Below are 20,578 nucleotides of genomic sequence, written 5' to 3'. Positions count from 1 at the left end.
CAGCACTATAAAGCTAAATGGGAGTGGTCTCCAATCACGAGGGGGCGTGGTGTAAATGCAAGTAGTGCACTGCATTTTATTACACACGCACACACTCACATACTATAATTTTATTCCTTTGTGTAAAACACAAAAAAAATGAAATAAAAAAAATCCCAAATGTCAAAATTTTTTTACAGTATAAAAATTAAATTTTCGCAATTATTGACATTAAAATTATTATAGTAAAATTTAGTAAAAATAGTACAGTAAATATATATCAATCTTATTAAAAATTATTTAGGATTACTTCAATTTTTATTATACTTATTTATTCAACAATACTTTAACTTTTCTGTAAACAGCATTTCAATGTGTTTCTGCAAATTTTTACTATACATTTAAATTGAAAATTTAAATTTTTGAAATAATTGTAAATAAAGTGAATTCAATTGCCCTCTCTACATGAAATAATTAGCATTCCGTTCTATATATATGGATGTATCGTATAAAAAAAAACCCCCCCGAAGAATATAAATATGTTCCCTATTTACATATATATAAGAAGTAACTATTTCAATTTTACTGAAATTTTGTGCAATATTTGTTTTTATTAAATTTTCGAATATGAATAAAATTCCATTTTCAGAAAGAGCGTGGAATGTTAAAGAGAGAAATAAAGAAAAGAATGGTTTTTAAAGAGAGTGAAATAAGAAGTGAATAAGGATTCGAGTTTTAATATGATCGAAAATCCCATTAAGTGTCAAGTGTAGCCCTATGTTCGTCTGTGTCCGATCGGCCCTTTTTGCGGATGTGTTTCGAGGCACCTCGCGGCGAGCAGACGCGAAATGTTTTACGGTTTGGTCCACTGTTTTTGTCGTTGGATCATTTCGACGAAAGGAGTAAGGAGACAGGGAAAGATAGAAAATGTGGGAAGGAGAGAGAGAGAGAGAGAGAAAGAAAGAGAAAAAGAGGGGAGGTTGAGAGAAAAGGTATAAGCTGGTGGAAGAGTCGAAAGGGACAGGCGGACTTGGAAGGCAGCACTATCGGCCACAAGCGGCCCCATTAAGCTCTTATTAATTGCAAGGATCTGAGAGACCGACCGCCTTTCTTGTGCTGCCTGGCACGCCATTCTGCCATTCGCTAAGAAACCCTCTATAGTCACTATATATATATATATACTGCCATTCTCTCCCTCTTCCATGGATATGGGCCCTAATACCCCGCATGATCAAGATCACTTTCCATCTTGTACTGTTACAACCTCAATAAGTACCGACATCCCATCATGTCACCGCGCAGTTTCCTTCCTTTTTTTTCTTTTTCTTTTTTTGTTAATCACAATGCCAAATCGAAAGATAAACGTCACGATAGTTTGAATACTTTAAATATTTTCCATGCCAAGCACCGATTTGCTTGTAAATTGATTATCAAAAAAAATTTCGCCTCATCTATGTATATAAGCATTTCTGTAATTGGATTACAATAATCCCTATCAAAAATTGACTACTGGGTACCATTACCGCGTTAGTTGTCAATATTTCTATGGATAAAAATTATAAAGTAATTTTTACTATACTTTCAGAGTAAAACTCAAACTGTTCGGAACTTCTGCAATTTTTGTTTTGGAAATGGAAAAAATTATATATACTTCTGAAATATATAGTGAAGTTTACTATCCGGATGTAGTATTTTTTACTATATTTCCGAAGCAAAAATTACCAGAAATTCCGGAAAGTATATATAGGATTTACTTTGTGAGTATAGTAAAAATTATACCTAAAAATCTGATTCACTCATACACACAGAGAAAAGATATATGTAATATATTTATCTCAGAGCCGCAAATAAATATATAAACTAATTTAAACATTTTTTTATTTCTGTTTCAGAAGTGTGATCTATACTTTTTGAAAATTGCGCAACGATTTTCGTAAGTCATTTTCAGTAATATATATAGCGACACAACATTTTTATTATTCAGTACATATAGTTCGCAGTAGTGCTTGTCTTTGGATATTGGCAAAAATTTCTCAAAATTTTCCCTATATAACTGCAAATATTTTTCTACTAAATTTATTACACTAAAAAATTTTTTCAAATAATCGGTTACTTGACCTATTATCAAATAAATATTTACTTGAAACAAAGTATTTTTTATTTGAATTAAATAAACTGTATATATTTGAAACAATAATTTCTGCGTATTTGAAACAAATATCATATTCAATTGGGCTAAAATAATAATTATTTAATACAAATAAATACACAGAAAATTAAAAGGCATTAAAATAAGCTGCAACGCTTATTATATTTTAATACCTTATAATTTTCTGTGTATATTTATAGTCAATTAACCGATTATTTAAATCAAATAAATTTTTTTTCAGTGTAAACAGTTAAATTACTATTATTATTACTATAAAAACTCAGGTGGAACTCTATATTAAATTCGTTCTTCTTTTATTAATAATATATATTAACCCCATCCCGTGATGATAATTAATTAAAATAATGGAATGATTAATTTTATAAGCAATTTTTATCAAACAAATTATTCATTTTTTATCTATAATTGAAAGTAATGAATAAACATATAACGCGATGAAATTATATAATTATCAGTTCATATATGCATTTATGGTGTGTATATAATATTTTTATCGGAAATGCACTTTATAAAAATATAAAATGTGCTCAACGATATTATATATATATGTATATACATAATATTCTTGTAAAATTTTAACACAAGTTTATTTGCACGTTTCAATTTCCATGTGAACATCAAAGCAACCCGAGCGTCGGAAACTTGGCACCATTAGACGTGCTCTGATGCGCTTAAATGAATCATGAAATAAACATAGACCCATTCTCAAATAATTACACTTGTTACAACAACAACAAAAAACATGACAATCCTTCACCGTGAAATTCTTTTTACATTGAAATATGCAAATCAAAACATTATAATAAATAGAAATATAGTTTATCATTTTCTAGCTTCCTTGTGTCATAATATATTATGTCTATATAATGTTTTATATGCGCGAAATTCAAAATGTAAAATAAATTTTTTAGATAGGTTATATGTCATGCGTTTTTGGTTCGATTCAATTTTACAAAAATTTGTACTTCAAACTTGCAAAGTACAAAAATAATTTTTAGGTATTTATAAATTTCACTTTTAAAACAAAAAGGAAATTCATTAGTTACTTGAATATTCACAGAACATTATTTGTTATTGATATATGAAATTTAATTTATAAAATTTAATGTTAAATTAAAAATAAGATTATTTCTTTCTCTTTTCTTTTCAAATATATATAGACTCGAATAATGTTAGTAAAAAGGATTAATATGGAAAAAGGTAGGAGAGGGGCCAACACCGCCCCAGAAAAGGCAAAAATCAAATGAGACTTCTTCTGTAGTAAATGGTATCTTTATTTTATAAATAATATATCATTACAAACAATCAATTTACATGTTTGAATCTGGGGTGGTGTTGGCACAAACCCCTTTTTTTTCCTTTTTATAAATTTTATTTCAAGATCAGAACGTGAGATCGAGAGAAAATTAAGCATTAAATAAAGAGGAGAAGAAAAAAATTACAAAATAAAGTTTAAAACAGTAAAAAAAAACTGAGAAAATTCCAAATTAATAAAAATTAACATTTTTAGTGAATTAAAAAGCAAAAAAAAAAAAAAAAATACACCCAGAAAACAGTTTGTTTCAGTCAACTAATAAAGTTATTCATAAATCTTTAACTAAAAAAATTTTATTAAAAAAACAAGTTTAATTGAATCACAAATTTTATGTAAATTTTTTTTTCTAATTTATTGTTGATTTAACCAAACTGCTCTTTGGATAAAAAATAATAATCGAAAAAAAATACAATTAAAAAACCAATAAACACAAAAGAAATTTTATTTGCAAATCATAAAAGTTCTTTTTTTTAGGAAAAGACTTCTAAAATATTCTTTAAAATGAAAATAATTGCAAAATTATTTTATATTTAAATTTTAAATTTTATATCATAATAAATTTTTTTCATTTTAAATCTTCAAAAAAATTTGTTTTTTCTCTCTCCGTTCATTTTCACAAGTTTCTTGAAATCATTTATCGTAGAGTTTTTTTATATATATATATGTATATAACAAATTACTTTCTCGAATTCGAATAAATATTTTCACTGTATCAAGTAACAAATGAATAAACGAAATATACCTTTATAAATAATTCAAATTTAACTAGAATTCTTCACTTGATTCGTCTATATATATATAGCATTGCCTCATTTTTCTTATAAACTATATATATATATATAATATTCATAAATCTCATTTTTACCGCCGCAATCGTGACGTATTATCATTTTTTTTTTACATTAAATACACAAGTTTTTCTCAAATATTTTCTGACTAGTAAACTTGAATTGAAACCGTAAAATAATAGTATATCTTAAAAATACTATTAATATATATATATCGCATTATACACATTATCCTATACTTTTCATATATTACATTTTTTTTCATTACGCGCTAAATAATATTTTTATTTCCCCTTTGAATTTACTTAATAAATTGATTGCAAAATTTTTTTTAAACATTTATAATTTAATGTTATGTAATAATTATTAAAATAATTGTACCAAAGTTGTAAATAATTACACTCAGAGAAAATATATATTTTTGTCTTAGAGACATAAATAAATTTTTATTTGTTGCAAATAAATTTTACTTGATTTAAATAAACATTTTATTTATCATAAAAAAAATGTTTATTTACGCCAAATATAAAAAATTTATTAGGCTCTGAGACAAATATACGTTTATTTAAATCAAATATATTATATTTTTGTTTCAAATAAAACATTTTTCTGGGTGTAATATAGGGAAAAAATTTTATTTGAATAAAATAATCGGACAAATAATTTTTTTTCTTTAAATTTATAATATTATATATTTTTAATATATTATATAATAAATTGTAATATTAATTAATCTTCCATTAATTAATTTCTTTGCTTTACAATAAAAAAAATTTAGAATTATTTTTCTCGATTTTATTATAATTAATTATATAATCGAATTAATTAATTAATTATATTATCAATATAATTAAACGGGTAAAAGAAATGAAGTATGAAATAGTGTCACGTCACGATTGAGTGGATAAAAGAATGAGGATAAATAAATAAAGAAGAAATAGGAGGACGCGAATTGAATTAAAAATAATATATGCGAGTAGAGGCCAATAGTTCAGGTCCAATACTCACCAGATAAGGGTGCATATGGACCATGGGGATAAGGAGGCGCCGAAGAAGCATCGACAAGTGATTGCGACGGCGTCGCCGACGTCCAGTCCTTGTAGGATGCTGCGGCATGCGCGTGATGCGCCGCATGGTGGGTTGTATGGTGTCCAAGTCCTCGAGCACCACCCAATAATAAACCACCGTAACTTGCTGCCGCCGCCATATTATGGTGGTGGTATTCGTGCACAGCTCTAAAGAGAGGAAAAAAGAAATTTATTTATTTCCTTCTTTTACCTATAGTTGGTTGACAAATTTTACTATTAAATTTTATTTTACATTTTATTCTATTTGGTTCAATCAAATTCTTTCTTCATTCAAAAAATTTATTGAAATAAACCAAAAACGTTTATTTAGATCAAACAAATATTAATTTAAATTTTTTTGGTTATTTCAAACAAAATTCGTTTTTGCTTCAAATAAATATTTGTTTAATCTAAATAAACGTTAGTGTTTATTTCAATAAATTTTTCGAAGGAAGAACAAATTTGATTGAACCAAATTAACTATATTTGGTTGATTCAAACAAATATTTTTTTGAGTTTTGAAGAGTTAAAAAGAAAATGATTAATTATTGTACAAACCTATGATGATATTGGGGATAATGAGGATGCCATGGATCCGTCGGGTATTCATAAACCTCACCAGTGTGATGACTTTTCCAAAAGGACGGAGGGAAATTTCTCATGTTCATTGGAGAAATATTTTCTGAAAAATAAAATAAAAAATCATTGCACATTTTAAATACAAAACAATAATTTAAAAAAAAGAGATAAAAGGATTCAAAAATAAATTTTCGTCTTCTAGCGAAGAAAAAAGAAGAAAAAAAAAGAACAAACGTGTTGATTGCCATTGAGATTTCTCTCTCACAGTTATTTACATCTTGGGAGTATTTACTATTCGAGGACCATGATCTTAACGCTAGATTGATTTATGTGAAAGGGATCGATGCTCGCGAGAGGAGACTTCTGAAAAATGCGGATTTCGATTTTAAAACCCCGATGAAAATAGTCGAACAAGGCGATCCCACGGAAACGCTCACTGAGACAGAAGGGTACCGCGTGGATGTTTTACAAGGGACCACTCTGAAGCCAGAAGCTTGTCTTGCGTATCCCATGTCATTGCTTTCGAGATTCCTCTTCTTTCTTCTTATTTTTTTTTCTTTTCTCAAAACCTCTTATATATACTCGCCAATCTACTCGAATCGTAAACGCAATTTCGAAAGTTCATTTAACATCCTCTCCGCGTATATTCTCTTTACAACAAGAAAAATATGTTTCTTTGAATCAAACAAATATTTCTTTGATATATAGAGTCAAAAAAATGTTTTCTTTAATTTAAAGAAAATTTATTTGATATAAAAAAAATTTTTTTCTTCTAAATAAAATTTTGTTTGAAATTGTAAAAAGGGTATTTCTTTAAATTAAACAATATTCTTTTTAAATCAAATTTTCTTTAAATTAAAGAAAAATTGAAGAAACGATTTCGAAAAAATTGTAAGAGGGAAAAAGAAGTATGCTATACCCGTGTGGAAATCTTCAAAAGGCGTTAGAGAGGCCCTGGCCAATCTGCCTTGTGAATAGAAAGGGACTGGGCAGTAATATCGGCCAGTAACTGGACAGGCTGTAATGCTAGTTTTGGGGAATGCCTTTAAAAGGGGAAACTGGCCAGTGCCTGGCATGTTTTTCTGGAGAAAGCCTTGTTCTTTTTTTAGTAGAAGCCTTTTCGTTTTTACAACAAAGTTTTAAATAAATAAATTAAAATTAATTGTTACATAATCTTTCTCATGAATTTATAAAAAATTAATTACATTAATATTAACTTATTAAAAATATTAATATATTTATAATTTAAACAAGGATAGAATTAAAAAATAGATTCAGAGTACTCATTTCAACAAAATAATATTTTAGTTTAAAAATTAGTTATTATTTAATTTTTTTTAACTTTTTTTTATTTGAAGGCAGGAATTTTATGCACATTTATGTTTATTATTATTTAAGAGTCAACATTAACATTCTATGTACACAGTTATACTTACATACAAACATACATATATTCAGAAAATTCCTAACGCAGGGATTCGAACCCCTAACACAATATCGCAACGCAAGTTTGGATAACGCAAGGACGCTTTAAACCGCTCGACCATATCGGAGGTCGTATAGAATTCACTTTGGAGAAAAGTGTACTTTTAAAAGACAGGTCATGTAAACCCTCCCCCCTCTCTCTCTCTCTATCTCATCCTTTAAGAAAATGAAAACCCTAAGTTATTTAGATTCTTTGCAGGTATGGATCGTTTTATGGGGTCTTTCTTACAATATGTCACATGTTTGTAGCAAATTTTTGGGATTTCCCAGATGCAATTATACTACTCCTATTCGAAATGAAATTATATTATTTTAAGTATTTAAAATAACAAAAAATTAATTTTATGGTTGAGCCAAAAACAGGTGACAAACCATTTAACTAATAAAATGTTTCATGTTTATTATTCATATTAATACTTAAGAAAATAAGCTTCTCAATGTGTAACTTTTGTTTCATTCGACATCTTCTAACACGAAGACGACTCAGTTCGTCTCTTTTTCTTTTATTCTGTCGTTGCCGAGAATTTATGGTAAAAATCTGTATGGTATTGATAAGTATTTCTATTGAAAGCCCTATTAAGGGCTCTGGCGAGAAATTCTATATGGCGTTAGTTAATATTTCTGGTGAAAGCCCTATTAAGGGATTTGGCGAAAAATTCTATGTGGCGTGAGCCAGTATTTCTGGTAAAAGCCCCATTTAGGGCATTGGCTAGAAATTCTAGTTTGGTGTTGGCAAGTATTTCTGTTAAAAGCCTTTTTAATGGCTCTGACCAGAATTTTTATACGGCATTGACGAGTATTTCTGGTAAAACCCCTTTTAAAGGCTTTGACCAGAATTTTTTTAAGGCATTGACAAGTATTTCTGGTGAAAGCCTTATTAAAGGCACTCACCAGAAATTCTATTAAACACCGCACATTTTGGAAAGGCGTTTACAAGTAACACTGGTAAATGCCCTTATAAGGGCTTCAACAGAATTTCTGGTAAACGCCATGAAAAAAAAAATTGTAATAACCGTTAAATAATGATATTTATTAATAGTTAACAACGGTATTGGAAAAAAAAGTTATTAAAAACTTGTATTTATATATTTTTTTATTAATCTAGAAAAACTGGCCAGGGACTCTCTAATGCCTTGTTATTATCAGGGCCAAACAGGGCCATTTCCACACGGGTATAGATATATATGAAGTAGAAAAAGGCAGTAAGAGTGGGACGTTGTCGCGCAATGAAGATATATACAAAGTAACGGCGGAAAGAGAAAATTCATTTGGGGTCTCACCCGCCGCAGAAGGGACCATTTGGATTGTGTTGGCGATTGTCGTATATGGGGGCCTCTTTCCGATATTGTAATTTGAACGCGCGTATCGAAGAGCGCCCCATAACACCCACCCACGACACATTTGCCGTATAAAGAAGCCAGTCCGCATTGTTTCCCACGGATGGAATGCCATGCCGCATGCGGCATAAAAGGCGGGGAAGTCCCCTTATACTCGGGGTCCTTCTAAAATATGTTTTTCTTGGGCCGCATGTCCACCGCGCAACTGCTCACGGCCAAAAGGGAATTGGTTGCACGAGACCAAAACTCATTCTCGCTCCTTCAAAAAAAAAAATAAAATAAAATAAAAACACACAAACGGTCGGAAACTAACTATCGCGTTAAATATTGCGATTTGCTCACGAGATGCTAGATAACACATCTGCCTTCATCCGTTTCGATTATCCCCTTTTGCCCCTTGTCCCGAATTATATTCTGCTATATATTCAATCTTCTCCTTATTCTCCAGACAGCTTTCTCTCTCTCTTTCTTACATTCGACATTTTTTTCTAATACCTTTTCATCACATTAATTTTTTTTTTTTTTTTTTGCGAATTTTGTTTCTCTTTCTTACTACACTGATCGGCTAATTGTCTCTGATTCCCTTCTGCTTTTTTTCAATCGTCCGCTAATTTATCAGTATTTATTACATTTTCAAATTTTTAATTTTGCTTCTTTCTGTTTTTCAAATAGGGCCACATTATTGCGAATATTGCACGGCAATATTGCATCAATATTACGTGAAAATATTGCGAATATTGCACGGCAATATTACATCAATATTACGTGAAAATATTGCGGATATTGCACGGCAATATTACGTGAAAATATTGCGAATATTGCACGGAAATATTACATCAATATTATGTGAAAATATTGCGAATATTGCACGGCAATATTACATTAATATTGCATGGCAATATTAAGGCAATATTGCATGGCAATATTGCAGCAACATATTATGTCTGTTTTACGGGAATATTGCCGCGCAATATTCACAACACTGTCATGTAATATTGAGTCAACATTGCTCTGAAATATTGCTGTTAACGCTGATTATATATCCGCTAATATTGAGAAAATATTGCGACAATTTTGTTTTGCATAAAATTAAAATAGAACTATGCAAATATGGGAAATATTGTCGCAATATTGCCTCAATATTACCAGAAAACGTTTCCTTATATTGCCTGGCAATATTACCTCAAGGCGGAAATAACGTTACAATATTGCCTCAATGTTACCTCAATATTACAATACTGTCTCAATATTGCCGTGCAATATTCGCAATATTGTCGTGTAATATTCGCAATATTGTGACCATCTATTTTTTTTTCTTTATTATTTTTAAAAAAAATTCTCTTTATATATGTCTCGAAGAAGAATAAAACAAAAATTTATAAAAATAGAACCGATTTACAAAAAAAAAAAACTAAAAAAAGAATCCTCTTTCTAGACCATTTTCTCCTTCTCTCCTATTCATCGACTCTCCTCTCTCGATTCCTCTTTTTTTGCCCTTTACAATCGTTTCATCTCTTCCTCTTTCGAATCTTTCCCCTCTCGTTTCACATCTCTGTCCTGTTTCCTCTCCCTCTGCTTCTCTCCGTTGCCTCTGAAAGTTCTAGGCTCGGCCGACTGTCCTTTATTTATTAACGCAATTAAAGAAACAGAGTGTCGGGGCCTCGAAGTCGGCTTTCTTCTGTGGCCAAGGCCCTGCGATGCCGCGGTGTGTGTTGTGGGACTGCTCGTATATATATACGAGCAGAAAATATATCTATATATATGTATACGGGAGGAGAGGTGAATCTGTACAACTGAGATGCTGAGAGAAGAAGGAAAAGAAGTCGAGAGGTATAGTCCGAGAGGTTCAAGCTGATCTCCCGTAGATCGACGTTTACATCGGGACCTCTTCGCCGAAGGTCAACCACGACAGATGTCCCTCGATAAGCCAGAGTCAAGACTTCTAGGATTAATGGACCATTTCACAGCATCGCAACTTACATACATATAAGTATGTGTGTGTATATGCAAATATATATATAAACAGCAAAAATAATAAAACTGGATCGAGATGAACGCGGAAGACGTTCTTTCTGATCACTTTTTTTTTTTTATATGATGCATAAACCACGAATGCTTATAAGATAGTGTGGAATCGAAGATGAAAACGATCAAGAACTGGTTTAATTTGTATTCTCAACTATCAATTATATTTTATCACTTTGCTTTAGTCTACCCCTTAGGTTTTATCTAATCTGATCTCTTATTCAATTTAGAAAAATATAATACCGGAATACTTTGCATGTGGATTTTACGATTGTTCACATTGTAAATTAATTTTTATTTCCTCTCTTTTTATTTCACAAATGTATATTTAAATATATACAATGTTGCAATTATGAAATAAAACATTTAATTCCTAATTAGATAGTAAAATTTGAAATTTTACTAAATAAAAATATATATTTCTGAAGAATACGGAGTTTTCGATGGAATATTAAATCGTTAAAAGGAAAATTACATTTATGAAGACGTCTGGATGGAAGCAAGACTGCGATTCGTCAAAATGTATAACCCAGAGGCAGATTGATGTGGCGCTACGACTGGATGGCTTGTTATTCGGATTTAGAGCGTTGTCGCCGAAGTGTCTCTTTGAAGACGCCGTGGCGTCCACATGTCAAGTAATTGCAGCACTCCTGCCATAGAAAGACGCGAAATGAGAGTAAATGAGAAAGAAAGAAAGATTCTTATATGAGTGACGAGGAGTCAGATAGAAAGTGAAGAATTGAAAAAAAGGAAGTTAAAAAAGAAAAAAAAAAAAGAAGCGATGAGTTTCCCGCTGGGCGTTAATTTGACGCCACCGAGCAGAACGATATGCTCAATTTCCCAGCTTCAACGTTATTATATACTTGTTTTGATATAGCTCAACTCAACTATATGGAAGGAAAGAGGAGTTAGTTGTGCACACACGCGACAAGATATTTATGCTCGACTGCAAATATTTATGCCTCAATGAGAAACAACTCCCGGGTATATCATTTTATCATTTCGAACTATCACTTTAGTGACACCATCTTCTCAAGCTATTCACCATTCTCTCATCAGTCGCAATCTTCTATCAGTGATTATGAGTAATGACGTCGAGCCCTCGTGTTTATAAATATTTCATGAACAGAATGATAAAGTGAAAGAGGCAAACAGTTCCTTTGTAGTTTATTTATGGTCTAGCTTCACTGGCACTTTTCCAGTTTCTATATGATATGCGCCTGACAATTGAATTCTTTGCGTTTTATTTTTTGACAAAATTTTTTAGTGAGTATCCATAAAATTGTGTAGAAATATTTCACATACGTTATACTATTTTCTATATAGAGTGTAGTTGAATTATATTGAAACTAGCTAGAAATGTAACGCTACGACCAACAAGTTTCTAGAGATTTCAACTATATTGAAACTATTTAGTTTCTGGATAATAAAACTATATTTAAACAATCCAGTTTCTAGATACTTGAACTCTATGGAAACTATCTGGTTTCAAGATACTTAAACTACATCCCAATTATCTAGTTTCAATTTACTTAAAGTACATAGAAACTGGATAGTTTCAATATAGTTTGAGTATCTAGAAACTAGATAATATAACTGTTCTGGTCTTTATATAATCTAGATGCACTAGACAGTTTCCATCTAGATTAAGTATCTAGAAACTTGTTGGTCGTAGAGTTATATCTCTATCTAGTTTCTGTATACTTCAACTATACAGTGGCGACATAGAAAATATGATAACTTTACCGTAACTGAATAGAAACTAAATAGAAATATAACGCTAAAACCAACAAGTTTCTAGATACTTAAACTATATTGTAACTATCTAGTTTCTAGATAAGTGAGCTAAATTGAAACTAACTAGTTTCTATATACTTAAAGTATATAGAATAGTATATAGATAGTTTACATTTAGTTCAAGTATCTGGAAACTAGATATAGTTTCCATATAGTTTAAGTATCTAGAAACTGGATAGTTTCAACATAGTTTTAGTATCTAAAAACTATGTATGTGCATCTAGATTATTTAGATAGGTCAAGATAATGATACTATCTAGTTTCTAGATGGTTTACAACATGGAAACTATCTAGTGCGTCTAGATTAATTCAAAAGTTTAGGAAGCAAAATTATCCAACAAAGAAACGCAATCATATTATCGCCTTAGAAATCTGTATAAGATTGACATCCTGTGTATATATATAAATTGGCATTTCTGGTTTGTAAAATCTTCGCATGTAATGATAACTACACAAATAAGGTAAAGTGACATTTTGATCAACACGATCATTATTAGCAAAAGTTATTTCTCATTGAAGCAAGATCGATTGACCTTTCGATAATTCCATGGACTTTCTCACAATGATATCGTATAAGCTTTCGCCATGGCACCTGTCCCAATCAAAGAGACCTTGTGGCCTCTCTTTCAGGAATACCTTATATTTATATATATATATACAAACAGTAGTCATCTACTTCTGTCCTTGTATAGTGGCTTACTCGACATTCCAGATCTAAAATCGTCTCACAAATTCTCGCGCCCATTCTCTTTCTCTCTTTGAGTGCGAGTTGCACTGCTTTCTCGTAGGCAAGAGAAGCTCTTAATTTACCTCTCTTACCCCACCATGGTGTCAGTTTGTTGCGGAGTAAACCGCGAGGTGGCGAGAGTAAGAGGGAGAAATGAGAAATAAAGGGAAAGAGATAGTAGAAGGAGTATTAAGGGAAAAAGAGAAAAAGATAGTGAAAAAGGAGCAAGGAGGGTAGAAGAGAAAGAGATGATGAAAAAAGGAGCAGAGGGGTAAAAGAGATGGTTAAAAAAAAAGAAGCAGGGGGTTAAAGAGAAAGAAGGAGGGAGGAAGAGAAGGTAAGAAGGCACATAACAATTAGGTCGTGTTGTCTTGAATTCTAAGCAGGCTAGTGAACTGATCCTGAGTAACGTTGGGATAAATGTGGCCTTAAACGACACCGATATAGCCGGGAGGCTGATCGCTTGCCAAACTCTCCGCAACACCCTGCGATCTCCCTTCACTTCCCCCCTTCCTATATATATATATACGTTCTTACTTCGTTCAAGCAGCTCGAGTTTTAACTCTTGATGCACGACGGCGGAACAATTGTTCCGGTGCTTGTTAGCGTTGTCGTGGCTAATGGCGCACTTTATTACATCGAGAGTCGGGGACCCTGAAATCCTGACCAGCTTTGATTCCTTCAACAAGCCCATGCATTTATCTTCCCGCCCGTGAGAAATTTCATTTTATCCTAAGATCGATTTTCACACTATACCCAATTCAACGAATACTGCATACGGAGAAAAATGAATTGTTGTATATATATAACTAAATTTTGTTTGGTCGCTACAACAAATCTGTATTATTACACTAACAATATATTTGTTACTACAACAATATTTGTTGCAAGAAAAAATATAATTTTGTTGTAACAACTAAAAATTTGTTGTAACAAATATATTGTTACAATACAGAGATTTGTTGTAGCAATCAAACAAAATTTGTCACTTTCAATTATAAATCACTAAAAAAATTAATATTCTTTTTTATCCTTTTTTGTATCACTAAAAAAAAAATGTTTAATTCCAAATACTATATCGCAAAAATAGAAAGAAATGAAAAACTCACCTTTTAGTTTATTATCCTGCTGGAGGGCTCTATGAAAATGTTCGTCTACCTCGGTTGCCGCATCACCTCGGTAATGAGTGAAAACCACACAATTTGCACTAACATATTGTGCTCTACTCTCACCATCATCCGAATCTTCCGCTGCTGTTCCACCACCTACTGCTGAAATAATTAAGCCTCTTCATATCCTAATTTACCTCTTAATTCTTATCTTTATTTATCCCAAAAAAAATTGCGATTTTCAAAATATGGGAGACTAATTTTTTAGAATAATAATTTAATACAAAGTTTATTCTATAGATTTTTTTCAGAACAGTAATTTAATGGAATCTTAATTTTGCAGAAAAAAAATTATAATTCTGTAAAATTAAAATTCGGTACAATTTTTTTTCTGCAAAAATAAATATTCTAAAGAATTCTAAAAAATTAGCTTTAGTCGCAAATATTTCCTTCGTAGAGGAAGTATTTTTTACGTTCATATTTTAAATTGAGAAAAATAAGTTTACCGTCCGTCGATCTATCATCGTCGAGGGTCCTTGAAGACTGGGAAGTGGAGGTTGCAAGTGGTGCTCTTGTTTGGGGTGTTGGTCTTGGAGACGCTGGACTTGGTGCTGACCCTATTGAACCAGTACTACTTGGTTGACCTTGAGGAATACTACCCCCTGCTCCGCAGAGTTCAAGTCCTGCTGCCTCCAAGGATCTTTGGTGAACATTTAACTAAAAAAAAAAGGCAAACAATTCTGTAAGAATTGAAATTTTATTATATTTCATATATATGTATATCATTTCCACATATTTTTAAAACTAATTGAAAATTTAATAGTATAATTTTCAATTAAAATTTTGTAACAAGCGGAAGAGCCTGTTAACTGAAATAAGCCAGGAAATTTGGATTTCAAGAGGGACGATAAAAGTTATCGGAAATCTCGTAAATTCGACGACATAAACCTTAATGGGAAAACAGCATAACCATAATGCTCCTGAGGAGATTGAAACCATATAACTGAGGTTATGGATCTCCGACAATGGCGTAACCTTTTAGATTTTGTTTCTAAAAGAGAAAATTCTCTCTTTTTTTTATACATTTTGATATACATTTTAATATTATACATAATTTTTAATATCACTCTATATTTAATACAAATTCTAATTATAAATTAAAGTCTTATAAATAATAGCACTTAAAAATTTTGGCGCAGAAAATTGCTTTTCTTGTGATCTATGTCAAGATTAAACTTATCAAAAGACAACGAGACATTTCCGTAGCGAGTGTTTAAGGCTAGAAATTGCTTAGGAAATATATCGTTTAAATTTTCGAGTTATTCTCGCTTATACCCTCTCGCGTGTACAAGTGCCACACGACGACGACGACGACGACGACGACAGTCGCCGATGATGCAAAGCGGCTAAATGATCCAGCTATTCAAGGAATGCCCAGAACTGAGCGAGTCGTTGCCTTCGCGGATCTTGAAACACGCCTAACGCAGATTCACTTGTAATCTCCTCGCACCTCGAGAGAGATGCGATTAAACGACACACACGGTATTTGCAGTGGCGCCAAAACTGCAACTCCGGCGGGATTTATAAATCTTTACTCAAAAATTCGAGTATGTTGACAGCTGAGGAGAAAATTTACAGTTCACATTCCATATTCTTTCTTTTTTCGATGAACCCTATACCAAAATAAAGGAATTAGCCCCCAATGAATTCACGAAATATGCTGAGTTCATTTGTAACTGTGAATTTCGCTCGAAAGGTTAATTACCCGTATAGAGGTTCTTGGTCCACCATTTTGAAATTTATAAATTTTAAAACAAAACAAAATTATTTAAAATAGCACAGACAACATAAAAGCTTTTGAGATAAAGTTTTAGTAAAATTACCATGCCAGGTTGCTAAGGTTGCAGCAATCTTTCATTGTAAGCCTGCAGCAACATTTCATGGTAATAATCTTGTGGAGGTGACACCCTATATCAAAGAAATACTTGTTTGATTCAAAGAAATATTTTTTTGAGTGAGAAAGAAAAAATTTGTTGAAATTATAATATGTAGTAGTAGGAGTTGTAGTTGTTGGAATACGCCAATGGCTTGGGTAGTTTTCATTGAGCACATAGCGACGCTCGACGTCGGCGTCCATTGTATCCCCCATCCTCTTCGGTTTGGACTGCAAATAGCGCAAGAGCTATGCTATGCTGAGCATCGTCACGGTCGGTCGCAATGAGACCAAATAGGATGTAATGCCTGCTATTCATTAAATCTTAGTGCTGCAAATGCCACGTCAGGTCACCGAATTCTAATTGAATTTTCCCAATAACTTTTATATTATATGTCGCCCCTACGAAAAATTACTAAACTGTTGCTAGTACTGCCTATATTTACTGTTTACAATTTACACACTATAGACTTATATTAATTAGTGAATATTTTTAACAATAATAATTGCTAATCATTTTGTAGAAAGTAATCTAAAGAAACTGGAAAACTTATAAAATTTAATGATATCCAAATATTTTGGAGTGAGATTTGTATACCAAAAAGAGATCTTGATGAAGAGCCTCCATTATTTCTCAAGAAGGACGCACGCACGTTTGCGATACGATAAGGGTTCGCTTTTTCTCTGCTTAAATCTTTTCGACGAGTGCAGGCTTCTTTGCATCGCAAACTATTTTTGGTGTAGAGCTATTTTTGGACACACTCGTGGATGGCTGCGTTTTTGTGACAATGGCAATGTACAAGTCTAAATTAATTCTCCAAGTCGAATTTTTTTTTATCTTACATCTAAATAATTCGATTTACCTCTTAAATATCTCTTAATATTACGAGTAATTATTTTTTATTTTCAATGTATTTACAAAATATGTAAAACAGTTTTATGGCTCTCTCTTTCTCTCTCTTTCTCTCCTTTTCTGATAATAACACATCTGGTATGAGAGAAGCACGTCGGCATGGCAACCACCTCCACACATCGTGATGAAAGAGGTGGAAGCTCGCAGATAGAGAAATTCCCAGTAGCCATTGTTGTTCATACTACCGTGAATAAAATATAAATCACCTGGACATATGGACGACGTGTATGAATTATAATCTGACCCCTGAGTCAATCCTTTTGACACCAAAGTGGAGAACTTTGTCATTCTATACACTTTACAACGCCTCTCGTCTCTTCAACGCTTTTCTGCTTCCGAGTTCTTCTCCGTTGACAGAGTATATATTGCCACTATGAAATCTCCCGCCTAACCAATTTCTTCTCCACATCATACAGCGACGAAAAGGATGATGATAAATGCTTTAAAGAAAATGCGAGAAGAAAATATAGCTTTAGATATTAATATATCTAATTTTCCAAAAATAAGAAAAAAAGGTTCTTTAGACTACGATATGCTTCTCATTTATGAGTGAGAATGTGAGAAAAAAAATAAAAACAAGAGTCAAGTGGAATAGGAAGAAGTGAATAACAGAAAGAACACGACAGAAAAGAAACAGGTTACGCCTTGCGAGATGCTATCATCATCTGCTCTAATAAACTGAGACCCGACATTCCTTGGAGTAGTACATCAGATTCTCTGACTTGTTGAAATGAAACTGAAAAGTTCCAGCCAAATGATTGCTAATGCATCTGCTGCAGTTGACAAAAGTGATGACGATGAAAGAAAAATTATCACAAATTTATGAGATAGTCACAAAACTTCGCACCTGCGAAAAGGATCTTTTTATCGAGATCACGTTGGAGCCTCCTTTATGTATATATTCCCAGCTTTCGTCTCACCTCACATCCTTAACAAGACCCTGAAAGGTTCCGAGGTCAAGACATCTATGAGAGGCGCGGACGTTACTGTCACTTCCTTGAAGAATGAGCATGCATCCAAGACAGTGTTCTTACTTCGTCTTGCCTTATTGCAATTTATGATGCGACCTTCATTTCTCTTCCGACGACAGACCAACTTCTTGATATAGATAATGAGATTCTTTTGGGAGACTAAATTATATTCAAGAATTATTCTACTTCTTCTATATATATTAGGAATTAGTTCCCGCAGGTCAATTAAAAAACAAAAGATCCAAATTTTTTATACAATTTTCACTTCCACTTTTTCTAATTCCACTTCCTCAATTTTCTTGATAATTTCTGATCGGTTAATTTTAAATTGTAAATGATCGAACAGAAAGATTTCGGCCCGAATTTAAAAATTAACCAATCAGAAATTATCAAGAAAATTGTGGGAGAGAGAAAGAGTTAATAATGAATCAAAACAATTTTAATGATGATAATAAAAAGAATAAGAAACTATTCTGAAAAACTATACACTCTCTCGAGTATAAAATCTTAATCTACAGCAAGTCACTTTTAAAAGAGAATGAGATGATATCGCTGCTGCTGACAATTATAATCAGTCTCATATATTTTTCCCCTAAAGACCGGAGTGTAAACCGTGGTACATAAAAGGAAGAAACTGAAAGGAGAGAAGATCTCTCTGCTGACACCTCGTTTTTCTTTCCATTTCAAGGAACCTGTTTTTCACTTTTCGTTTAATCATTTGATGAAAGTGCATGTACTTTACACGCTTATATATATATATATATAAGAAGTACTCTCAAGTTGTGAGAGTTGTATCGTGAGAATCAATTGCAAAAAGGGACGGTAAGTGCGACGTATATACAAGGGACTTACGCGGAAAAAAAAATTATTGGAGATTAAATCAAGGCGGGGTATATCTCCCCCAGGGATTACCATGGCGGAACATCTAGCGTCGAGAGGAGGACGACGACAATGTGGTAATTAATTGAAGCAAGTCAGGACGACCTCAGATTCCCTGCATCCCACTCTTTATCTCCCACCACTAGTGTTTCTCCTCACTCTCTTTTTCTCTCTCACACAAATTCTCCCCCCCCCCCTCTCATCTTTTTTCTCTCTCACTCACTCTAATTCTTTGCATCTTTCTTCCCTGTGAGATGGTCCAGGTCCTGAGCAACTCGCGGCCAGCAGAATCAAGCAAAACTCTAGCCAAGAATCGCTCGCGGCCTTTCAAAGCATTCCAAACCGTGAGCGACTCCAAACCCTTCCCCTCTATCTCTTTCTTTCTTGTGCGTTCACTCGCCATGTTTTTCTCTCCCCAACCCTCTCTTTGTCGACTCATTTTATCAAGTGCGTATTCATCGCTTCCCTCTAGCAGGGATTTCAACATCATTTTGACCTTTAATCCACGATTGAATCATTTAATTTGAATCCGTTAAAAAGTGCGCCCTATAGCTGACGGGAAATGATTAATTGTTATTTTTACAAGAATATGTTGAAAGAATTTTAAATTCTTGTAAATATTGTGATAAAATAATATTGAAATTATTAGAAAAGAATTAATAATAGTAAGTGCTCTACAAAAAATGTATGCAGGGCACTTTTTGATAGGACCAACATCATCCGATCTACGATGGACAAAAATTAAAAAATATAGAAATTAGATAGTTTCCATATAGTTCAAGTATCTAGAACCTGAACAGTTACAAAATATTTCAAGTATCTAAAAACTAGATAGTATAACTGTCCTGATCGTTCGAAATAATCTAGATAGACAGTTTCTAGACACTAAAAATATCCAGAAACTATCCAGTTTCTAGATAGTTGAACTATATGGAAACTATCTAGTTTCAAGATACTTAAACTACATTAAAACGATCTATCTTCCAATCAGTTATGGTACAGTAATACTATTTTCTATATAGATATTGTATGGTTAAAATTTGCAGAAACTGGCTAGAAATATAACGCTACGATCAACAAATTTCTAGATAAATTATACATGGAAATTATCTAATGCATTTAGGTTATTTAGAAAGTTCAGGACATAGTTATACTATCTAGTTTTTAGATACATAATCTATATTGAAACTCTAGTTTCTAGGTACTAAAACTATATTTAAACTATCCAGTTTCTAAATACTGCAACTATATGGAAACTAGAAATTTTCAATATAGTTTAAGTATCTAGAAACTCGACAGTCTCAATATAGTTTTAGTATCTAGAAACTATATAGTTTCCAAATAGTTCAATTCTTTATAGCAATTGGACAGTTTCAATATAGTTTTTTGAATTTAGAAACTAGATAGTTTCCATATAGTTCAAGTCTTTATAGTAATCGGACAGTTTCAATATAGTTTTATGAATTTAGAAACTAGATAGTTTCCATATAGTTTAACCCGTGTA

The 20,578-nt window shown here is 32.1% G+C and overlaps 2 protein-coding genes across 6 annotated transcripts in view; one reads left to right on the top strand and one right to left on the bottom strand.

Annotated features, from left to right (window-relative positions):
• Positions 1-20,578, top strand: part of LOC127277219 (blood vessel epicardial substance-like) — a 212,612-nt gene that overhangs the window by 131,377 nt on the left and 60,657 nt on the right. For all 4 annotated transcript variants that reach the window (XM_051298126.1, XM_051298127.1, XM_051298124.1 and 1 more), the window contains one exon: positions 1,872-1,912. The gene's annotated coding sequence lies outside the window, so the exon portion shown is untranslated. The remainder of the gene's footprint in view (positions 1-1,871; positions 1,913-20,578) is intronic.
• LOC127277223 (protein vestigial) overlaps positions 1-20,578 on the bottom strand; it is an 89,703-nt gene that overhangs the window by 12,952 nt on the left and 56,173 nt on the right. The window contains exons 2-5 of one of the 2 annotated variants that reach the window (XM_051298131.1): positions 14,885-15,095; positions 14,379-14,540; positions 5,878-6,001; positions 5,261-5,487 (exon numbers count right to left, since the gene is read on the bottom strand). In XM_051298131.1, coding sequence (XP_051154088.1) covers positions 5,261-5,487; positions 5,878-6,001; positions 14,379-14,540; positions 14,885-15,095 — 724 coding nt within the window. The remainder of the gene's footprint in view (positions 1-5,260; positions 5,488-5,877; positions 6,002-14,378; positions 14,541-14,884; positions 15,096-20,578) is intronic. The other variant, XM_051298132.1, reaches the window with a different exon arrangement.

This window comes from Leptopilina boulardi, unplaced genomic scaffold (genome assembly GCF_019393585.1).
Source record: "Leptopilina boulardi isolate dan_hultmark-lab unplaced genomic scaffold, ZJU_Lbou_2.1 LbouV2_165, whole genome shotgun sequence".
Taxonomy (NCBI): Eukaryota; Metazoa; Arthropoda; class Insecta; order Hymenoptera; family Figitidae; genus Leptopilina; species Leptopilina boulardi.
This window is presented reverse-complemented; position numbering and strand designations above follow the sequence as displayed.